The sequence below is a fragment of the Scyliorhinus torazame genome, chromosome 8 (genome assembly GCF_047496885.1).
Source record: "Scyliorhinus torazame isolate Kashiwa2021f chromosome 8, sScyTor2.1, whole genome shotgun sequence".
NCBI lineage: Eukaryota > Metazoa > Chordata > Chondrichthyes > Carcharhiniformes > Scyliorhinidae > Scyliorhinus > Scyliorhinus torazame.
The window spans coordinates 192,065,056-192,081,954 of record NC_092714.1 but is presented as its reverse complement, the minus strand read 5'-3'; the positions used below and the strand labels follow the sequence as shown (position 1 = coordinate 192,081,954).

The following is a 16,899-nucleotide window of genomic DNA, read 5'->3' as shown; positions in this document are numbered from 1 at the left end:
GGTAAGCCATCAGGTCCCTCAGATCTGGCAGAAGATCCGGACCTCAGAGGCATCCTGATGGCCGCTGCCTTTTTGGGCACAGAGCCTCTGGGGTGAATTCTCTGTCATCTGCTGCCAGTAGTGGTTTTTCCAATCCGGCAGAAATTAAACATTGGGATAAAAACACCGATTCCGCTGAGATGCTCTGGTCCCCCGCCAGCAGCTGCAGCAAGCTAGACACCCTGTGCCATCGTGAAGATGAAAATGGGTCATTTGAACCCTTTTGCATCCGATTAATGGGCCAGAAGTCTGATTCTCCACGCCGCCGTGGTGCTCCAGCCACCTTGGCCGGGATTCACGCGGGTATGGTTTGGTGCAAATATTTTCAAGCGTGGCCCCGGCACAGTAGGTCAAGATGCTACGGATCGGAGCTTAACACCAGGTGGCAGGAACACATCCAGGAGCTGTTCCAATTTGGCTCCCCTCTATTTTACAAGCTTCACCGGCTCCAAGCCCAACATCACAGGACCAGGAAAATTCAGCCCAAACCCTTTAAAGCGTGCATATGATATATGTATCTAAAATTCCTCTATCTGATTTTCATCAAGATAGCTAACAAAGGAATTTCTTACGATGGGCTAAAAGATTTTTTCCTAATATCACACTGTGGCTTGAGCTCAATACCCCAGTGTTTTCTACTTCTAGATCTACATACATCTTGCATCTTTCGGAGCACAGCTCCTTCCTCAGGTGAATGAAGTGTTCAGGATGCTCTTTAGGACTTTTGAAATGATTGTGCAGAATTATGCAGCAACAGAATATTTTACTCCAGGTTGGACCTGGAGTAACCAAAGATAGCTGACAGAACTTGCAACATCAGCGAGGCAGAAAACGGGCATTATCAAATGCCTGGTATAAACCCACAAGATCTTCATTCAGATAAAGAAGAATATTAGGTGGGACGTATAATCAGTAAAATACAATATTGCTCAATTTACAAGCCCCACCGACCATTGGGAAAAATATCACTTGCTGTTTTTTGTCACCCACTTTGTCACATTTAAATATAACCAAATCTCTCTGCCTTACTCTCCGCATTCTGCTCAATTGCACTGGCACAGACTCATATGGCCTGGGCTGCACTATTGATCAAACACTTGCTTTTCCTGTTAGTCAGGGTAAAGATACACAATTTCCCATCAGTTCAGGAGTATATTGTTGCTCACAAGTGCCACAAAATGATTCATGTGCTTGTCTAACTACTTGAACTGTCTGTCCTTCTGGTCATGTTGCCAATCTATCAAATCATATCTGAAACCAGCTGGCTCACAATAATCGAGCCTCATGATCTCTTACACTTTATCCTGCTGAACACAATTAATAGAAGCCACCAACTCCATTATTGATTCTGTGTACATCTCATAAGAGATATTCCATAACTTTTAACATCCCCGTCTGCAAATTTAGTGAAGCAAGTAGGGAATCAAATGATCTTAAAAGAGTTGACTGGCAACAGAAATCTAATTAGAACCTAAGAGACGGCATGGTGGCGCAGTGGTTAGCACTGTTTCCACACGCGCCAAGGACCCGGGTTCAATCCTGGCCCCAGGTCACTGTCCGTGTGGAGTTTGCACATTCTCCAAGTGTGTTTGTGGGTCTCACCCCCCATAACCCAAAGATGTGCAGGGTAGGTGAATTGGCCACGCTAAATTGCCCCTTAAATTGGAAAAAAATAATTGGGTATTCTAAGATTATTAAAAAAAAAGAAATAAATTAAAATCTAAACTATCATACGAGTTAAGACTGGGAGGTATTCAATTGGTCTTTCTGTTTCTCTGGTGCTCTAAGGGAGCAAGTGTCCATGATTTCCTCTTGTAATCGAAAACTCGGCCTCGGGGCATATGCTCGTGCATTGTTCCAAGTCTAAGTGAGCAATACAGCTTCATAGGGAAAGATGATGTGTGTACACCCCCATATTCATTTTGTTTGAACAGGAGGTATATTTCACTCCCTCCAAGTCTTGGAAATATTGGGCGGGGTTCTCCGACCCCCCGCCGGGTCGGAGAATCACCGGGGGCTGGCGTGAATCCCACCCCCGTCGTGTCCCGAAGTCTCCGCCACCAGAGATTCGGCGGGGTGGGAATCGCACCGTGCCGGTCGGCGGGGGCTGGAATCGTGCCGCGCCGGTCGACGGGCCCACCCCAGCTGATTCTCCGGTCCGCGATGGGCCGAAGTCCCGCTGCTGGAATGCCTGACCTGCCAGCGTGGATTAAACCACCTTTTGAACGGCGGGACAAGGCAGCGAGGGCAGGGTCCGGGGGGGGGGGGGGGGGGTGCGCAGGGCGATCTGGCCCCGGGGGGTGCTCCCACGGTGGCCTGGCCCGCGATCGGGGCCCACCGATCCGCGGGCGGGCCTGTGCCGTGGGGGCACTCTTTTTCTTCCACCTTCGCATTGATCTTCACTATGGCAGAGGTGGAAGAGATCCCCTCCCCTGCGCATGCGTGGGGATGATGCCAGCAGCCGCTGATGCTCCCGCACATGCGCCGACCCATGTCGACCGGCGAAGACCGACTGGCGTGGCGCCAAAGGCCTTTCCCGCCAGCTGGTGGAACGGAAACCGCTCCGGCGCAGGACTAGCCCCTCAAGGTGAGGGCTTGGCCCCTAAAGGTGCGGCCCGATGCCGGAGTAGGGGAGAATCCCGCCCATTCTTGATGTCCTCCCAACTTAAACAAATTTCTGCTGTTATTCTCTTAGTGCTCTGCTGTACTCCACTCTGGTTCTTATGTTATTTTATCGAATAAAACAGAATTTACAGTGCAGAAGGAGGCCATTCGGCCCATCGATACTGCAATGACCCTTGGAAAGAGCACCCTACTCAAGCCCACACCTCCACCCTATCCCCATAAACCCACCTAACCTTTTTTGGACACTAAGGGCAATTTAGCATGGCCAATCCACCTAATCCGCATGTCTTATATCATCATGCAAATTACATCACAATTAATTTAATAATCTTTATTGTCACAAGTATGCTTACATTAACACTGCAATGAAGTTACTGTGAAAAGCCCCGAGTCGCCTCATTCCGGCGCCTGTTCGGGTACACAGAGGGAGAATTCAGAATGTCCAAATTACCTAACAGCACATCTTTCGGGACTTGTGGGAGGAAACCGGAGTACCCGGAGGAAACCCGCGCAGATACAGGGAGAACATGCAGACTGCACACAGAGCAACCCAAGCGCGAATCAAACCTGGGACCCTGGAGCTGTGAAGCAAAAGTGCTACCCACTGTGCTACCGTGCTGCCCATTTGCAATTATGCAAATAAATCAATATAATTCAGCACTGAAGAGCAATGAGTTTTGCCTAACTTTCTGTCTAGTACCCGATTGCTCTGCAGGTGTAGCGAATATGTATATCCCCATTTTTTCTGTGTACTGTGGCATTTTAATGGATTCTGAATTCTTAACTTGTTTGGGGCAGGTTGGAAGTGCACATGTCGGCACAATCTCAATCTCTATCCACAGTGCGAACACCCCTTCAATATTAATACTGGCAATTTTGCTCAAAATGGCATTCTCAACAATGAGCGTAAACTAATTCTGGGAAGAGATTTTCACTTTGTGCTGAGTGTTGAGTAAACACAAATCTTTCCTTTAGCAACAAATTTATAATTTAATTGCAAGCAATGGGCTTTGTCTGATGGGAGCATGGATTTGAGACAGGACTGGAATAATGCAACCTCGATTCTCCACCCTTGACTCCTCTATGTTAGGAATATGAGGAGAACAATGCTCTGTGCAGATGAGAACTTTTTTCCCTCAGATCCCTTCAAAAGGACAACCAGATGAGCAAAATTGAAAGAATTTGTCATCTGGAAATTGCTTTGAGGAGATATAGATAAATGTTTAACAAATGCTCAGATCAAATGCCCCTCTGCTACTTTAATAATAACCTTTAATTATAATAATCTTTATTGTCACAAGTATGCTTACAGTAACACTGCAATGTTACTGTGAAAAGCCCCTGGTCGCCCCATTCCGGCGCCTGTTCGGTTACACAGAGGGAGAAATCAGAATGTCCAAATTAACTAATAGCATGTCTTTCGGGACTTGTGGGAGGACCGGTGCACCCGGAAGAAACCCATGCAAACACAAGGAGAATATGTAGACTCCACACAGACAGTGACCCAAGCTGGGAATCGAACCTGGGACCCTGGAATTGTGAAGCAAGAGTGCTAACCATCAGGCGAAATGACAAACGTGCAGCAGTCTGAAAACTTGTGATTTCAAATAAACCTGTTGGATGTTAAACTGGTGGGGCGAAATTCTCCCCCAACGGCGGGATGCCCGCCGACTGGCGCCAAAGCCGGCGCCAATCAGACGGGCATCGCGCCGGCCCAAAGGTGCGGAAGTCTCCGCATCTTTGGCGGCCTAGCCCCAACATTGAGGGGCTAGGCCGACGCCGGAGGGATTTCCGCCCCGCCAGCTGGCGGAAATGGCGTTTGTTGCCCCGCCAGCTGGCGCGGAAATGCGGCGCATGCGCGGGAGCGTCAGCGGCCGCTGTCAGTTTCCCAGCGCATGCGCGGGAGCGTCAGCGGCCGCTGTCAGTTTCCCGCGCATGCGCAGTGGGGAGAGTCTCTTCTGCCTCCGCCATGGTGGAGGCCGTGGCGGAGGCGGAAGGGAAAGAGTGCCCCCACGGCACAGGCCCGCCCGCGAATCGGTGGGCCCCGATCACGGGCCAGGCCACCGTGGGGGCACCCCCCGGGGTCAGATCGCCCCGCGCCCCCCCCCAGGACCCCGGAGCCTGCCCACGCCGCCTGGTCCCGCCGGTAAATACCAGGTTTAATTTACGCCGGCGGGACAGGCAATTCCTGGGCGAGAATCCAGCGGGGGGTCCCGCCAACCGGCGCGGCCGGATTCCCGCCCCCGCCCAATCTCCGGGAGCGGAGACTTCGGCGGGGGCGGGGGCGGGATTCACGGCGGCCAACGGCCATTCTCCGACCTGGCGGGGGGTCGGAGAATGACGCCCGTGATGTGAGACTTCTTACTGGAACTTGGGTGAAGTTTGCACATTATCCCTGTGTCTGCGTGGGTTTCCTCCTGGGAGCTCTGGTTTCCTCCCACAGTTCAAAGATGTGCGGGTTAGATGGATTGGCCATATTCAATGCGTGAGGATTACCGTGATAAAGCAGGGAAGTGGACCTGGTTGGAGAGCCCTTTTGGAGGGTTGGTACCCCTTCAAAATTAGTTACCAAATTATCTTACCTCACAGCATTTCAAACAAGCACTTGAATGGTTGTAAAGCCCTGCGTGGGGGAGGATCATTTATTTTCTTTGACTTCTGAACAAAGAGGTCCAATAACCCTTGTCCTCTTTACCTCAGACACGCACACAGTGCCTTCCTACCTGTTTCCACAATGACGGAGATCTGATCCTGTCCTGGTTGGTACGGCCTGCCGGCGAAGTGCACGATGATGGTGAAACGAGCCCTCCGTCTCACAATGAGCCGGCTGGAACCGAAATCGGCGGTCCTGTGGGCCTGACCATTGGACCCACATTCAAAATCTGTACTTGCCACAGCCAAAGCTAAAGGAAGGAACCAAGGAAAAAAGGTCACAGCAAAGGGAATCCGCAATTATTCATAAATTCAGTTTTAACAATTGACAAGCATCAATTATTCCATCCGCTTCAATTTTGAACAGTAACAATTTCTACGACCTTGAATCTGTAATGTGTCAGTGACAACGAGCGTTTCAGAACCTTGGACTCTCGTTCCTTCCACAGGATTGAGATGCCAAGTTCACAAACTATTTCATGCACTTTTGCCACTGCAGCAATTCCATCCATTCATTCACTCCAACTTTCGCTGCTCCTTGCAAGTTCCCTGACCTTGTGCCATGTTCTCTCTCCCCTGTGATGTCCCCTGTGATGGTCTCAGCTCTCCTCACACTCCTCACGCCCTCTGCTCCAACTCTGAATTGCCACTGACCACTTTGCAAACTTTTATAGTCCACCCAAGCACGTCACGTCGAAGCGTCCCGCAAATCGAAAACACCAGGGAGCCGAGGAGTGTGACATCCGACATATGCAAATTTCAGGGTGGCAGAGGTGATGAAGGAGTTTTTTTTCCCCCTACTCCCAACCTTCTCTGTTTTAAGCAAATACAGCAGAGCTCTCTCTGTGGGCACAGGTCATTCCAGGGGAGTCAAATCCAGCAACACCTGTTGCTGAAAATCCCTGAAGTTTGCTGAATGACTCAGCGTCAGCAGTTATTGTGTCGGGTGGAAAATGCTTTCCATCAAATCGCTTGACATGAAAGAAAAGACGGCGAACAAACGGGAAAATGTGTCAAATCAGCCCTTAGATGGAACCTAAATTCAAGTGAGGGGCCGGACTGTACCACTGGGCACAGCTGCACAGATAATTTGTGTGGCGCCAAATTTCCAGCAGAAAAGGACATTGCCGTCACCCTGGGCAAAACGGCCTCAGATCTTCAGCTTTCCACACGACCGATGCAAATTGGCCCCACGCAAAATAGCATAATTTTGCAGATGTTCTTTCCCACCTCAGCTCAGTTGGAAACAACTTATTTTTTTTAGCCCTTACCACTGAAATCCACTACTTTATATTTGTGTCTACTTCTTTCATTCAAAATGATCAGGCAGGGGAAGGTGTGGCCATCAGTATCTCTGCCATGCGTCAAACATTTGGAAAAGCAAAGCCCGCCTTGCCCATTCGGGTGTTGTTGGGAACAGCTCAGTAGCTAGCTCACTTGCCTCTGCGCCTTCGAGTCCTGGCGGTGTGGGGTGGCTTCAATGGGAATTCCCTTGACAGCAGGAGGAACAGGGAATCCCGCCGCCAGCGAATGGCGCGCCGCCTCCCACTGCCGAGGAACTTGCGCCTGGGAGGTCAGAGGATCCCGCCTGCCCTCTCGGGATGTGGAAGTGAATGATCCCATGGTAATGTTTTGAAGAACAGGGGAGTTATCCCAGTGTCCTGGACAATATTTACCGCTCAATCAACATCACAAATAAAAACAGTTTTTCTGGCCTTTCTTACGTTGTTGCTTGTGGGAGCTTACTGTGCGCCTATTGCCTGTTTTTTGTTAATATCTATTCATTCACGGACTGCACACTGGCTGGGCCAGCATTTAGTGACATCCTTAATTGCCTTTGAGAAGCTGCCTTCTTGAACCTCTGCAGGCCAAATGGTGCAGATACACCCCCCCCCCCCCCAGTGCTGTTAGCAAGGGAGTTATAGGATATTCAACCAGTGAATTTATGATGAGATTACGCTTCAAAAATACTTAATTAACTTTAAAGTGCTCTTGGATATCCTGAGGCCATGAAAGCTACACTAACCGTTCCTCAGCAGTAACGGATCACTTCAGTGTTGACCCCTGTAAATTTCTAGCACATCATTTTGTCTAAGTTATGATTCAATCAAAAAATGGAGCCCACCATTTCTGACAAACAACAAGCACCACACACCTGCAATGCAAAAAAAACCTGTCATAATTTCAGAGTAAAAGTCCTGATAACTGAAAACTCTAACATCAATGGTCAGGGAATTATTGGAAAAAACTATGAGGGTCAGAAATAATCTCTATTCGAGAGGTAAGGATTGATCAAGGATAGCCAGCATGGCTTTATCAAGGGGAACTCATGGGCGCGATTTAATGGCGCTCGACCGCTGCGGATGGGATGCGTGGGAAGGGCGTGTCGGATGGCAGGGGATTTGGGGAGGGGAAGGGAGGAGCAATGGAGGGAGGGGGTGAATGGGGGGGAGCAATAGGGGAGGGGTATCAATGGGGGGAGGGAGAGCAATGACAGGAGGGGGAGCAATGAGGGAATGGAGGATCGGGCTGGGGGATACCGCTGATTGTCAATCTCTCACCCTCTCCCAATTCCTCACAGAATGGATGATATCTTGGACCTCGTGGAAGCTGCCCGGGTGGTGCTGCTGGCAGGCCAGGCGTCCAGGCACTGGAGTAGAAAGTGGTAGCAGCTTCGACATAGATTCGAATCAGCGGCCTCTGTGTAGGGCCCCACCCCACATCCTGAGGACCCGGCCGCCAATCACGCCAGTAAGGGACCCAGAGGGAGAGGCCATCGACGGCACGAGGTGTACAAGTGTTGCTGGTCATTCGAGCAGATGATGGACAGTGTGTACCGCACGCAGGAAGCTCTGCCTCAACAAGAGGATGGTCCGGCACCTGTGCCATGTCCTTGCCGACTTGGCGCCACATGGAGGAGGATACCCACTCCTGGTGGCCATCAAAATCACCACAGCCATGAGCCTCTGTGCCTCAGGATCATTTCAGGGCTCGAGCAGGGACCTGCATGGAATCTCACAAGCTACAGCCCACAAGTGCATCCGTGAAGTCATGGATGCCCTATTTACCCAGTGAGTGAACTATATAAACCTTGACATGGACCAGGCAGCAGGATTCTCTGCCATCGACGGGATGCCATCGACGAGGGTCTAATAGATGGCACGCATGTCGCCTTGTGCTCACCGGATCGACTGGGAGTGACCTACATCAACAGAAAGGGGTTCCACTCCCTGAACATCGACCTCACGTGTGGCAACCACATGAAGATTATGTAGGTGTGTGCAAGCTTCCCAGGGAGTATACACGACAACTATATTCCGGGGCAGTCGGACATCCTCGGCCTCTGAGGACCATCCCAGGATGACCGGGTAGCTCTTGGGGGATAAGGAATAAGGGGACCTGGTTAATGACGCCAGTATGGAGGCTGGTGACCGATGCGGAGACCTGATATTGACAAGGCTCATGCGACCACTTCAGGTTGCGGCTCTGATGTCTCGACCGTTCTGGTGCACCCCCCAGAGTCTGTTGTGACCTCCACAACCTTCAACCTCCAGCAGGACAACGTTCTGGAATTGAAGGAGGAGGGACATGTGGCCATCTCCTTGGAGGAGGAGACGCCAGACTAGGAGGGGCTGGAAGATAAGCCTGGGGTGCACCCACAGGACCAGCCGATGGGTGGAGGGCATGTGGCAGCGGTGAGGGAGCGGCATCACCGGAGTGCCAGAGATGTCGTCATAGCCCGCTTCACATTGGATGTGGCATCGTCCGTCACGTCCCCTCTACCCCCTTCCCACTCACCCCCACCCCTCAGGCTTCCCTCTTCCATCCCCCGACATTTCCCACCCTCATTCTCACCCCACCCTGTCCCACCCTCACAGAGTCTGCAGTGACTGTATGAAGGGGGAGTCCATGAGATGTGACCCTTTAAAACTGAATAGCTAGGATAACACTAGAATAGTTGTACATAAGTTACTTTATTAAGAATTGAGACTAATCATAGAAAGTATACCTATTAATCATTATTAACTATTAAACATGTATTTTTAGGACATAGCAGTAACAAGTATTCAGACTCTGGCTACATGATGGGATTTAAGCTAGCTAACCTGCCCATGTTTTTGAGACAAACCGGATTTGACAGAAGTAGTGGGTCAGCAAGAACACGGTCAGCTTAGTAAACAGTTCTTATCAGTTCCCCCAATATCCTGTCTTAGACAATCCATGGTGTAAAGAGGAACCAACTTTGGCATCGTTCCCCTGGATGAACAATGAGGTAGGCAGGAACTGGCTGCGACACGACACGTAAGATGGGAATGTCAAAAAAACAACTTTATAATGGACACAGTATCCTAGTAAACAGGACGGGATTTAATCATGTGCCGAACACAGTCATCATTTTGCTTAAAGTAAATTTCACTAGTCGCTATAAAATTGACAGCTCCAAGGATTGGATCAAGTCCAACTGGGGTGGGCTATTGATTTTTGGAAAATTGTATAATTATTGCACCTGAACCAGTGTAAAGTAGAGTGATTTTTGCAGTTATCCAGATCTCTTTCCCATGTACATGGACGAAGCTTGGAAAAATAAAGTTGTCTTAACCGGAGTTGTTGTGTCTATAGATCTGTATGCTCATCTGAGCTGTAACTAAGAGAGAGGAACCCCATGTAAAAGCTAGCTCAATACTCAGGCCTTGGATGAACTTTGTTGATCTTCTTGCGGCACTGGATGCTGGTCCTCCTGGTGATACACCCCGAGTTGACGGCCGCTACCACTTCCTCCCAGGCGGCACCGGCTGCCCTCTGTCTGACCCTCCGCGACTCTCGAGGGAGCTGGAAGAACAGGTCTTTCTGTCTGGCCTCTACCGCATCCAATAATCTGCCCAGGTCGGCATCCAGGACCACAGGGATCTTGGGGTGAACACCGGTTTTCGATTCTCCCCCACCAAAATGGCATCATCGAGTCTAGCGGCGCACGCCGTTGAAACTGTGTTGGTGCATTATCGGAAGGTGCTTCCCCGATGCTCCGCCCCCGATGTGCCGAGTTCCTGACCACACAGTTGATGTGTGGCCTGAGTGGTCGGGAACACGGTGTGGCGGCTGTGGACTGTGTCCAGCATCGACACACTCAGCCGGAATCCATGCCGCTGGCCGGGCTGGGGGCAGCCGTGAAGGCTGGGGGGACCGCTGGGCGGTTGCCAGGGGGTAGCCTGTGGGGCCGTATTTGGTGGATCGGGTCCGCGCATGGCCGACGCCATGTTTTACGGCATGACCGCTGCAGGTCATCGCCGTGCGCAAGTGCGGCCAGGGATCTGGCCATTCTCCGGCTGTTTTCCATGCGGGAGCTGGGAGTTTCACCCGGCGCCGTTGCTAGCCCCTCGCCAGTCCCGGAATCAGTGAGAGTCCGGCGCCGATTTTGACATCGGAAAATGCCCGCAAATTCTCCGATTCAGCCGGCACCTAGCCGCTGAAACGGAGACTCCAGCCCACCAGGTTTGTAAATTTAAACACTTAGCTTTTTATTAATAACAGTAACTATAATTATGTAGCTAACAGATACAGCAGGTTAACTACTATCTCATCTCTAATGCAATCCCCTCCTTTGACTTGCCCATCCTCTACACACTCACAGACAAACAAACACAGGGGAAAGAGGGGTGTAAAATAATGATGAAAGTAAAGGATCAGAGTCTTTGTTTCAGATGCATGGCTTCCAGTTAGTTTGTTCTTCAAGCTCGGCCCTCAGACAGATGCTGGGCAAGATTCTCTGTCCAGCACTGTTGGAATCGTGAAACATGATCAGGTGGAGAATTGCACATCAGCCACAAATCGAGGCCAATGCCGGGCGCCCCATTGAATGCCATGCTCTGGTGCCTCAATAAAGGCATGAATGCATCCCACGCTGCACATTGATGTGGGCATGCAAATTGTAGGCCGTTGGCATATCATCAACGGGCCAGCACCAGCATTCTCCGGGCGTCCCGCGCTGCTCTGCCACGCAGTTGTACCGACGGCAGGCAGCACAGTGGTGCAGTGATTAGCACTGCTGCCTCACGGCACTGGGGACCTGGGTCACTGTCCATGTGGAGTATGCACATTCTCCCCGTGTGTTGTGGAAATAATGTTTAGACAGAAACTTCGAGCTTTGTTTTAGGATTTTATTAGCACTATATCGTGGAGAGGCTGCAGTAGCCAAATAGCCACTTTACAGCACTCTGAAATTACACAGCAGAACCCATACTTTATAGTCTGAAATAAACAACTAAAGAGGCAAACAGCATCTGGCTGGCTGTGTTTATGTTAAATAAACCTTGAGAATGCTCTTGGTTCATTATCTGGTACATATTTCTTGCCCTTTCTAAAACAACTCTAAAACAACTCGTCAGCAGAATAAAGTCAGGGGTGTGGTGCGGAGGGCAAAGTGTCAGGGGGAACAGCCAGGAGTGGGAATGGGAGGAGGCGAGAGGAGATGCAGGGGCAGGGGTTGCAGTGCAGGTCAGGGCCACCGTGTAGCCCTTTCCCCCTAAGAACACTGCTGCATGAGGGGCTGCCATTCACAAACCGGAAGAGGTTCCACTCCACGAACATTCCACTCCAGTTGGTGTGTGACCACGAGCTGCACATCATGCGCGTTTGAGCCCGATACCCAGGCAGCGTGCACGATGCCTTCATCCTAGCACGCTTGACAATACCTGACACCTTTGAGGCACTTCCTCAGGTGAGGGGTTGGCTCCTGGGGGGTCATCTGCTGCTGTCAGGGCTGATGACACCCATCTGGAATGAAACTTGAATCGCCTGCAAGTTCACCGACTATGGGGCCTGGCCAATGGCAGCTCATACATCCTGTCCTATGCACACAAAGAACCCCCTCACCCCCAGCCAGTCACTTCCTCCCCTGTCCAGTCGCCCTGCACCCCCTCCCCCCCACACTGCCCTGCACCTGTATTCCACTCCGTGCTTCCTACCTGCTTCACTACAGACTACTGACCCTGGGTTGGCACTATCAGCGGGCCTGGTCCATGGGATGGAAGACGATGACAACCCGTTACACGATGAGTTCAGGCAATCCATATCGTTTCACGACATCTGACTCCTGCCCTCGGTAGCACTTACCACTGTCTACATGGCAGTCCCTGCATGTGCGCTAAACATTCCAACACACGGTCCCATTGAACCCTGGGTTGGCGGAAGTGGAGAAGGTGTCGGTGGCGGCGGATGAAAGAGGGCGGGGTTGGGTACCGGGGAGATGTGCGGTGGTGGGTCTTGCATGGGAAGGCCATACCACATGGAGTCGCTATATATCTGTCCCATCACCCCACCGCTCCATACCCACCTACAACAGTATAAACCTGACCCTATTTCAGCCACCCATACTCGAAATGTGAGCTCCCTTCTCTCCCCACAGATCATAGGAAGGAGGCCATTCAGCCCATCGAGTCTGCACCGGCCCTTGGAAAGAGCACCCCACCTAAGCCCACACCTCCACCCTATTCCCGTAACACAGTCTAACCTTTTTTAGACACTACGGGCAATTGGAACATAGAACATAGAAAAGCTTTGTAACAAGATTAAACTGGAAACAATGCCTATAATTGCTGATTTTATTCTCTTAGCTATTTTTGAATAAGGATGTAGCATTTGAATTCTCCATTTCGCTGGCATCTGTAGCCATCTGGGATGGCCACTTACAACTAGGTGCAGAGAAACTCGCAAAATCTAGCGGGTAAAATGGACAAGCCAAGACTCAAGCAGGCTCAGAGCTTGAAATGCATATTTGCAAGCAAGAAGTCCAGACGGTAACGACACTCCAACCAATTAGCATTTTAATGGGGCCGATTAGCATTTGATGGCCCATCTTCACCAAAACAAAGGACTGGTACTCGAGCAACTGGTACAGTCCCAGACATTTCGGCCCCACTCCTTGTTCAAGGGAAGCGTAAACAACGGGGTCAGTGACCGTTGGGACATGCCCATCCATCCAGATCCCCGCCCACTTATTGGTTAGGAATCGAACAGAGTGATCAGGGATCACCCAATTAGTGGGGCCCAAACTGAAGGACCGCCCAAAAGAGCACAAAAACCCCCAAGTATAAGAAGAAGGGTTCGCCACATGTTCGTCTTCTCTTGGACCTGGTACCCCGGTCACGGCCACCTCCAATTGCAGCAACACCAGAAGCAAGTCCAAGTTCAACGCTCGCTACCAGACGGATGAGTCTAGCTGAGCAGGAGTTACTCCTTTGAACCCGATAGATCCCGAATCGAACAGCGTCCACTGTTTCTCTGACCTAAGCCGGGTGCCCGAAGTTAAGTACAGGTTGTCTTAGTCGATAGGTGTTGTTAACTAGTAGTGTTTATGTTGCATGACTAATTGTGTGTAAATAAAGTACCCTTGACCTTGAACTAACTAACTGGTGTTTGGCTCTTTGATCGATAGCCGATTGAACCTTGTGGTGGTATCATTTGATACCTGGCGACTCTAAGCATCAGAATATAGATAACATAGAAAGGAGGGCAAACTCACTGATTGCCATAATTGGAACAGAGCCACGGAAAGGACAGAGTAAAAGAAGAAAACGCAACACACCAACCCTATATCTAAGGAGAATTGGAAGATTATATCCAGTGCCTCCATAGTTTCCACACTTACTTCTCTCAGCATCCTCAGATGCCCCTAACTCGGTCCTGTTGACTCATCAACTTTAAGTACAACCACCCTTTCTAATATGTTCCCTTCACCAAGTTTAGCCAATTCAGTGTCTCACCTTCTTCCACTTTCATTGTGTCTTTGACATTCTTGGTAAAGACAGATGCAAAGTACTCATCTGGTATCTCGGACATGCCCTCTGCCTCCATTCATAAACCCCAATTCTTAATCAGCCCCACTTCTCTTTTTTTTTAACCACTCATTATATTTGTATGCCTACACATAACTTGTGGATTTCCTTTTAAGTTAGCTATCAGTCTTCTCTCATTTGCTTCCCTTGTTACTTTTTTCATTTCACTTCTGAACGCCCTGTATTCAGTCTGGATCTCACTTGTATTATTAACCTGATTATCTATCATTAACATCCTTACTTGGCTTCATCTCATTCCCCATCTCTTATGTCATCCATGGAGCTATGGGTTTGTTTGTACTATCTTTCCCTGTTGTGGGAATATACCTCAGCCATACTTGATCCACCACTCCTTTGAAGGCAGCCATTTGCTCAATTACAGTTCCAGCTGCCATTCTTTGATTCCAATTTATCTGGGCCAGATCAATTTGCACGCTATTGAAATCGGCCATCTTTCAATTTATTTTTCACTCTAGATTTCTCCTTGTTCTTTTCCATTGCTAACCTCAAACTTCTGATGCTATGATCACTGCCCCCTAAATGTTCCTCTGCTGACACTTGATTCACTTGACCCACCTGATTTCCCAGAATCAGGTCAAGCAATGCTTCCTTCCTCTACGGGGTGAAAATAAACTGTCCTAGAAAATGCTCCTGACATACTTCTGGAACTCTTTCATTTACACGATTCTTCTTTGTTCTTCAGTTCTCTATCTGAGGACAGGACTGACCCACAGTGTTGTGATCTACACTATCGGAATAGGGAAAGGAGTCAGGTCCGCAATCCACCCTAGCCAGAATAGGGACTAAACCCCATTACATTGACACCCATCTCATCCACACCGGCCACCCAGCCAATTAGACACTCAAGGAAACCAATTCTCTGTGGCAACATACTCTTTCACATGAATCATATAGTCCAGAGCTAGAAAAAGTGAAGGTAGAGGCATCAAGTTTCTGGCAAGGGGTTTCTCCAGCTCTTACCACCTGTCATCGGTGTAAGTTAGAAGAGCTTGCCGATTGACACCCAGCCTGTTTGCCTCATGGTGAATGCACTTTCCTTGGCCATTGATCCTGGAGAGAGCCTTGAAACCACAGCTTCTGCCTCAGAGGCAGGGACCCGACCCACTGCATCACAAAATTTACGTTACACTTTTACTGCTCCATATATTAGGATAATTAAAGTCTCCCATCATAACTAGTTTGCAGTTATTGTACTTCTGTAATTTCCTTGCAAATTTGTTTTCCACAAAACTGTTGTAATATGCCTTTGCCGGAGTCGATTTCAGCGGGAGCGGTGCGCAAGTGATTTCTGGGAGGTAGGTTTCTCCTTTAAAAACACTTACCTTCACAGGAGCAGGCCAGTCGATTTCAGCGGGAGCGGTGCGCAAGTGATTTCTGGGAGGTAGGTTTCTCCTTTAAAAACACTTACCTTCACAGGAGCAGGCCAGTCGATTTCAGCGGGAGCGGTGCGCAAGTGATTTCTGGGAGGTAAGTTTCTCCTTTAAAAACACTTACCTTCACAGGAGCAGGCCAGTCGATTTCAGCGGGAGCGGTGCGCAAGTGATTTCTGGGAGGTAAGTTTCTCCTTTAAAAACACTTACCTTCACAGGAGCAGGCCAGTCGATTTCAGCGGGAGCGGTGCGCAAGTGATTTCTGGGAGGTAAGTTTCTCCTTTAAAAACACTTACCTTCACAGGAGCAGGCCAGTCGATTTCAGCGGGAGCGGTGCGCAAGTGATTTCTGGGAGGTAAGTTTCTCCTTTAAAAACACTTCTTTTCTGTTTTATTTTTTTCGACCCGCGGACTTCTGGGAAGGTCCCCCCCCCCCCCCCCCCCCCAACCAATAAATTCTGGTGGAGAGGAAACCCGAGACACTACACGTGTAGTGTCTCCCACCCACCCTCCTCCTCTAACCTAATAATAAGATCCATTGGTGTGAGGTAAATGCCATATTATATTATTATTATTAGCATTATTATATTATATTATTAGCATTGCGCAGGTCAAGGAGACACAGCCGGAGTGAGAGAGATACAGACAGTGAGAATTTGCTAGTTTGGTGCAGTAAGGTAACCAGGAAAGGTAAGTGGTTAATCTAATTGTGCTGTTTTCAGTTAAAAGTGCAAGGTAGTGTCTGATTGGCTGAAGCTGCCCCCACCATAAACTTAAATTAAACTAATTAATTAATTAGTGATGGCTGGTCAGGTGATGTGCTTGAGCTGCTAGATGTGGGAGCTGGCAGATCCCATTGCGAACTGCAGCGACCACATTTGCAGTGAGTGTTGGCTGCTCGAAGAGCTCCGGCTCAGAGTTGATGAGCTGGAGTCTGAGCTTCAAACACTGAGGCACATCCGGGAGGGGGAGACTTACCTGGACACTGTGTTTCAGGAGGCAGTCACACCTGTCAGAGTAAGTAGTTTAAATCCTGCTAGCGGCCAGGGACAGCAGGGTGTGACTGCAAGTCAGGCAGGTAAAGGGAACCAGCAGTCAGGAACTCAGGAGCCTCAGCCCTTGACTCTGTCCAACAGGTACGAGGCACTTGCTCCCTGTGTGGATGGAGAACAGGGTTGCAGGAAGGATGAGTCAGCTGACCAAGGCACCATGGTTCAGCAGGCCATTCAAGGGGAGGGAGTAAATAGGCAAGTTGTAGTTGTAGGGGATTCTATTATCAGGGGGATAGATAGTATCCTTTGTGAGTAGGATAAAGAGTCCCGCATGGTATGTTGCCTGCCCGGTGCTAGGGTGCGGGACATC

At 49.7% G+C, this 16,899-nt stretch overlaps 1 protein-coding gene across 1 annotated transcript in view; it reads right to left on the bottom strand.

Moving 5' to 3' along the window:
* The window catches only part of LOC140428900 (protein-glutamine gamma-glutamyltransferase 2-like), a 126,141-nt gene extending 111,975 nt beyond the window's left edge, over positions 1-14,166 (bottom strand). The window contains exons 1-2 of the mRNA XM_072515548.1: positions 14,076-14,166; positions 5,388-5,567 (exon numbers count right to left, since the gene is read on the bottom strand). Of these exons, the coding sequence (XP_072371649.1) occupies positions 5,388-5,567; positions 14,076-14,166 (271 nt within the window). The remainder of the gene's footprint in view (positions 1-5,387; positions 5,568-14,075) is intronic.
* Between the last annotated feature and the right edge of the window lie 2,733 nt (positions 14,167-16,899).